Below are 7,094 nucleotides of genomic sequence, written 5' to 3'. Positions count from 1 at the left end.
AGACAGACCAAACCAGACAAACAGACCAGACCGACAGACCAGACAAACAGACCAAACCAGACAAACAGACAGACCAGACAAACAGACCAGACAAACAGACAGACCAGACAAACAGACCAGACAAACAGACCAAACCAGACAAACAGACCAAACCAGACAGACAGACCAAACCAGACAAACAGACCAAACAGACCAGACCGACAGACCAGACAAACAGACCAAACCAGACAAACAGACAGACCAGACAAACAGACAAACAGACAGACCAGACAAACAGACCAAACCAGACAAACAGACAGACCAGACAAACAGACCAAACCAGACAAACAGACAGACCAGACAAACAGACCAAACCAGACAAACAGACCAAACCAGACCAAACCAGACAAACAGACCAGACAAACAGACCAAACCAGACAAACAGACCAGACAAACACAGGTTAACAAAAAAAGTACTTTATTTTTTCAACTTTTTTACACGTCAGTTTGATTCATGTTCCGAAAAAATAATGCACACTTAAAAACTAGTGCATGTATACAAATATAAAATAATTATAATATGCATACTTACAAATGATATAAATATGTAACAGCACAGTTATGTACTCAATGGTTTAACAGCGTCTGTTCTGAGATGGCTTGTCTCCCTAATGGTACCTTATTCCATTTATAGCACACTACATAGGGAATAGGACCCACAGTAGCACACCACATAGGGAATAGGGTCCATAGTAGCGGACTACATAGGGAATAGGGCCCACAGTAGTGCACTACATAGGGAATAGGGCCCACAGTAGTGCACTACATAGGGAATAGGGCCCATAGTAGTGCACTACATAGGGAATAGGGCCCCTAGTAGTGCATTACATAGGGAATAGGGCCCACAGTAGTGCACAACATAGGGAATAGGGCCCATAGTAGCGCACTACATAGGGAATAGGGCCCATAGTAGCGCACTACATAGGGAATAGGGCCCATAGTAGCGCACTACATAGGGAATAGGGCCCATAGTAGTGCACTACATAGGGAATAGGGTCCATAGTAGTGCACTACATAGGGAATAGGGCCCATAGTAGTGCACTACATAGGGAATAGGGCCCATAGTAGTGCACTACATAGGGAATAGGGCCCATAGTAGTGCACTACATAGGGAATAGGGCCCATACTAGCGCACTACATAGGGAATAGGGCCCATAGTAGCGGACTACATAGGGAATAGGGTCCATAGTAGTGCACTACATAGGGAATAGGGCCCATATTAGCGCACTACATAGGGAATAGGGCCCATATTAGCGCACTATATAGGGAATAGGGCCCATATTAGCGGACTACATAGGGAATAGGGCCCATAGTAGTGCACTACATAGGGAATAGGGCCCATAGTAGTGCACTACATAGGGAATAGGGCCCACAGTAGTGCACTACATAGGGAATAGGGCCCATAGTAGCGCACTACATAGGGAATAGGGCCCATAGTAGTGCACTACATAGGGAATAGGGCCCACAGTAGTGCACTACATAGGGAATAGGGTGACATTTGAGACAACACGCAACAGACAAATCAAAAGCACGTCTCCTTGATTTACATGAAATAAACCAAGGCTCAAATAAAGAAGTAACGCCACAGGAGAGCCCCAACAAGCGTAGTAGGCTGCTACTGGCTCCATCTGCAGACAACACACCTGCTGTAGTCACTGGATGTCCCAGTGAAAAGCTGCATCCTAATGGGACCCTATTCCCCCATATGGGCCCTGGTCATTAATGACTTCCTATTCCCCCATATGGGCCCTGGTCATTAATGACGTCCTATTCCCCCATATGGGCCCTGGTCAAATGTAGAATGAGTTGCCATTTGGGATGCAACCCCAGTGAAAATGAGTAACATGATACCTTATTGAGACTTGCTGATCAGCCTGACTAACCCAACACCTTATTGAGACTTGCTGATCAGCCTGACTAACCCAACACCTTATTGAGACTTGTTGATCAGCCTGACTAACCCAACACCTTATTGAGACTTGCTGATCAGCCTGACTAACCCAACACCTTATTGAGACTTGTTGATCGGCCTGACTAACCCAATACCTTATTGAGACTTGTTGATCAGCCTGACTAACCCAACACCTTATTGAGACTTGTTGATCAGCCTGACTAACCCAACACCTTATTGAGACTTGTTGATCAGCCTGACTAACCCAACACCTTATTGAGACTTGTTGATCAGCCTGACTAACCCAACACCTTATTGAGACTTGTTGATCGGCCTGACTAACCCAACACCTTATTGAGACTTGTTGATCAGCCTGACTAACCCAACACCTTATTGAGACTTGCTGATCAGCCTGACTAACCCAACACCTTATTGAGACTTGCTGATCAACCTGACTAACCCAACACCTTATTGAGACTTGTTGATCAGCCTGACTAACCCAACACCTTATTGAGACTTGCTGATCAGCCTGACTAACCCAACACCTTATTGAGACTTGTTGATCAGCCTGACTAACCCAACACCTTATTGAGACTTGTTGATCAGCCTGACTAACCCAACACCTTATTGAGACTTGCAGATCAGCCTGACTAACCCAATAGCGTATGGCTCCAGAGGTTCAGTAATATAATAACACCTACTAACCAACAGTTAAAGTGCCAACAAGGAAAAAGTGGTCTCTGCTGAACGCAGAAGGCTACAGTCAAATTATCCTGTATTTGACCCAAATGGCACCCTATTCCCTATAAAGTGCACTACTTTTGAACAGAGCACTATGGGACCTGGTCAAAAGTAGTGCACTATGTAGGGAATAGGGTGCCATTTGGGATTTGACCAGAAGGATATAATATTGTGTGTTACATTCATTTAAATAAAGCAGGTTTAAAGCCAGCCAGGTCTCTCCCTAGGCTAGTTCTAGGTTACAGACAACAGGTCTCTCCCTAGGCTAGTTCTAGGTTACAGACAACAGGTCTCTCCCTAGACTAGTTCTAGGTTACAGACAACAGGTCTCTCCCTAGGCTAGTTCTAGGTTACAGACAACAGGTCTCTCCCTAGGCTAGTTCTAGGTTACAGACAACAGGTCTCTCCCTAGGCTAGTTCTAGGTTACAGACAACAGGTCTCTCCCTAGGCTAGTTCTAGGTTACAGACAACAGGTCTCTCCCTAGACTAGTTCTAGGTTACAGACAACAGGTCTCTCCCTAGACTAGTTCTAGGTTACAGACAGGTCTCTCCCTAGGCTAGTTCTAGGTTACAGACAACAGGTCTCTCCCTAGACTAGTTATAGGTTACAGACAACAGGTCTCTCCCCAGGCTAGTTCTAGGTTACAGACAACAGGTCTCTCCCTAGGCTAGTTCTAGGTTACAGACAACAGGTCTCTCCCTAGGCTAGTTCTAGGTTACAGACAACAGGTCTCTCCCCAGGCTAGTTCTAGGTTACAGACAACAGGTCTCTCCCTAGGCTAGTTATAGGTTACAGACAACAGGTCTCTCCCTAGACTAGTTCTAGGTTACAGACAACAGGTCTCTCCCTAGGCTAGTTCTAGGTTACAGACAACAGGTCTCTCCCTAGGCTAGTTCTAGGTTACAGACAACAGGTCTCTCCCTAGGCTAGTTCTAGGTTACAGACAACAGGTCTCTCCCTAGACTAGTTCTAGGTTACAGACAACAGACTGCCACACAGGGTTTGGGTCAAGAGAAGTGTGGTGTAGGATGCCATTTGAGGTGTGGCACTATGGAAAGCAGCGTCTGGGAGGTCAAGGGTCAAATGCCACCCAGGCAGAGGTCAAGGGTGGGTGACCTCACTCTCTTTACCACTACTCAACATAGAGGGGGGCGGGATCTGACTGATGGGACAGGTTTCAACAGCCGGCGTCTGTGATTGGACAGATATCCATTCACTCACTCCCTGTGGGGATAACATTGCACTGTCTGTCAAATAAATATTCAACCTAGTCCACCTGGTTCTATTGGAGAGAAAAGATCAGAACATTCCGGTTCCATTGGAGAGAACAGATGAGAACATTCTGGTTACATTGGGGGGGAACACACCAGAACATTCCATTTCCGTTGGAAGGAACACACCAGAACATTCTGGTTCCGTTGGAAGGAACACACCAGAACATTCTGGTTTCCTTTGGAAGGAACACACCAGAACATTCTGGTTCCGTTGGGGAGAACAATTCAGAACATTCCAGTTACATTGGATAGAACAAATGAGAATATTCTGATTCTTTCCTCTGATGGCAATAAAGGCAAACTGGGGCAGAGACAAAACAAAAATGACTCTTTTATAGTCTCTTAACAGAGTACATCTTCAAAAGCACAAAATGCCCATTTAGAATAAAAAAAAATAAAAAATAAACCTAGGTGGTATTCTGAGTCTGTTTGACGGAGGAGAGCAGATCAGATGGCCTTCTGACTTCCCACAATGGCAAACCGGCGCGGACAAATTCTGCAAGATGAAGGGAATCTTGAAAACATCCAGACACCCGTTTAAAGGAGAGTTGAACAAACAGTTTGTTGAGGGAGAAGGATGGAGGGAGAAGTAACAGAAGGGATTTGTCCTGGAGAAGTCTTTAGTTAAGGGAGGGATGGATGGAGGAGTAACAGAAGGGATTTGTCCTGGAGAAGTCTTTAGTTAAGGGATGGAGGGAGAAGTAACAGAAGGGATTTGTCCTGGAGAAGTCTTTAGTTAAGGGAGGGATGGAGGGAGAAGTAACAGAAGGGATTTGTCCTGGAGAAGTCTTTAGTTAAGGGAGGGATGGAGGAGTAACAGAAGGGATTTGTCCTGGAGAAGTCTTTAGTTAAGGGAGGGATGGAGGGAGAAGTAACAGAAGGGATTTGTCCTGGAGAAGTCTTTAGTTAAGGGATGGAGGGAGAAGTAACAGAAGGGATTTGTCCTGGAGAAGTCTTTAGTTAAGGGATGGATGGAGGGAGAAGTAACAGAAGGGATTTGTCCTGGAGAAGTCTTTAGTTAAGGGAGGGATGGAGGAGTAACAGAAGGGATTTGTCCTGGAGAAGTCTTTAGTTAAGGGAGGGATGGAGGGAGAAGTAACAGAAGGGATTTGTCCTGGAGAAGTCTTTAGTTAAGGGATGGATGGAGGGAGAAGTAACAGAAGGGATTTGTCCTGGAGAAGTCTTTAGTTAAGGGAGGGATGGAGGAGTAACAGAAGGGATTTGTCCTGGAGAAGCAGCAGCATCAGGTTCAGTGGAGTGAATCCTTTACATATTCTGTAGTAGAGGGTGGAGGGGAGGGAGAAGTAGAGGGAGGGAGAGAGGGATGGAGGGGTAGAGGGAGAAGTAGAGGGAAGGGTAGAGGGAGGGAGAGACGGATGGAGGGGTAGAGGGAGGGATGAGGGACAAGTAGACGGAGGGATGGAGTGGAGAAGTAGACGGAGGGTTGGAGTGGAGAAGTAGACGGAGGGTTGGAGTGGAGAAGTAGACGGAAGGATGGAGTGGAGAAGTAGACGGAGGGATGGAGTGGAGAAGTAGACGGAGGGATGGAGTGGAGAAGTAGACGGAGGGATGGAGTGGAGAAGTAGACGGAGGGATGGAGTGGAGAAGTAGACGGAGGGATGGAGTGGAGAAGTAGACGGAGGGATGGAGTGGAGAAGTAGACGGAGGGATGGAGTGGAGAAGTAGACGGAGGGATGGAGTGGAGAAGTAGACGGAGGGATGGAGTGGAGAAGTAGACGGAGGGATGGAGTGGAGGTAGAGTGCTCCCATAATTTATACACACTTATCAGTCAGAAACATTGAAATCTTTAGAAATCTCCTCTCTCTCTGCTACCTCTTCCCTGCACAGCCTCCCGGTTAGGAGGAGAGGAAGAGGGAGTTGGAGGAGGAGCTCTCTGTAAGGAGGGATGTTGTTTTTAAGCGCCTGTCCTCTCCCGTTCGCCCCTCAGACCAGTCCTGAGTCTTTAGCCATCTTGTAGAAGATTCCTCTCTTGGTGATGAGAGTGGAGGGAGAGTCAAACTCTGCCATCTCCCCTTTATCCAGGACCAGCACTCTGAAGGAGAGAGATGAGAGAGCAGGTGTGTTTTCATATATTACCTGGTGTAGTACATGATGGTACTGAGTCTGTGTATATACACCGCTCAAAAAAATAAAGGGAACACTTAAACAACACAATGTAACTCCAAGTCAATCACACTTCTGTGAAATCAAACTGTCCACTTAGGAAGCAACACTGATTGACAATAAATTTCACATGCTGTTGTGCAAATGGAATAGACAAAAGGTGGAAATTATAGGCAATTAGCAAGACACCCCCAAAAAAGGAGTGATTCTGCAGGTGGTGACCACAGACCACTTCTCAGTTCCTATGCTTCCTGGTTGATGTTTTGGTCACTTTTGAATGCTGGCGGTGCTCTCACTCTAGTGGTAGCATGAGACGGAGTCTACAACCCACACAAGTGGCTCAGGTAGTGCAGTTCATCCAGGATGGCACATCAATGCGAGCTGTGGCATGCATGATAGTACTGAGTGTCTATATATTACCTGGTGTAGTCCATGATAGTATTGAGTCTGTGTGTATATTACCTGGTGTAGTCCATGATAGTACTGAGTCTGTGTGTATATTACCTGGTGTAGTCCATGATGGTACTGAGTCTGTGTGTATATTACCTGGTGTAGTCCATGATAGTACTGAGTCTGTGTATATATTACCTGGTGTAGTCCATGATAGTACTGAGTGTCTATATATTACCTGGTGTAGTCCATGATAGTATTGAGTCTATAGTCCATGATAGTATTGAGTCTGTGTATATATTACCTGGTGTAGTCCATGATAGTATTGAGTCTGTGTGTATATTACCTGGTGTAGTCCATGATAGTACTGAGTCTATAGTCCATGATAGTATTGAGTCTGTGTATATATTACCTGGTGTAGTCCATGGTAGTATTGAGTCTGTGTCTATATATTACCTGGTGTAGTCCATGATAGTATTGAGTCTGTGTGTATATTACCTGGTGTAGTCTATGATAGTATTGAGTCTGTGTGTATATTACCTGGTGTAGTCCATGATAGTACTGAGTCTGTGTATATATTACCTGGTGTAGTCCATGATAGTACTGAGTCTGTAGTCCATGATAGTACTGAG

General features: G+C 45.7%; 1 protein-coding gene across 4 annotated transcripts in view; it reads right to left on the bottom strand.

The window, feature by feature from the left end:
- Positions 1 to 440: 440 nt before the first annotated feature.
- abcc1 (ATP-binding cassette, sub-family C (CFTR/MRP), member 1) overlaps positions 441 to 7,094 on the bottom strand; it is a 59,694-nt gene continuing 53,040 nt past the window's right edge. For 3 of the 4 annotated variants that reach the window (XM_055897320.1, XM_055897335.1, XM_055897343.1), the window contains one exon: positions 441 to 6,001. In XM_055897320.1, the coding sequence (XP_055753295.1) occupies positions 5,893 to 6,001 (109 nt within the window). In that variant the 3' untranslated portion in view covers positions 441 to 5,892. The remainder of the gene's footprint in view (positions 6,002 to 7,094) is intronic. The other variant, XR_008756038.1, reaches the window with a different exon arrangement.

This window comes from Salvelinus fontinalis, chromosome 2 (genome assembly GCF_029448725.1).
Source record: "Salvelinus fontinalis isolate EN_2023a chromosome 2, ASM2944872v1, whole genome shotgun sequence".
NCBI lineage: Eukaryota > Metazoa > Chordata > Actinopteri > Salmoniformes > Salmonidae > Salvelinus > Salvelinus fontinalis.
The sequence above is the reverse complement of the archived record's forward strand: the minus strand, read 5'-3'. Positions and strand labels throughout refer to the sequence as shown.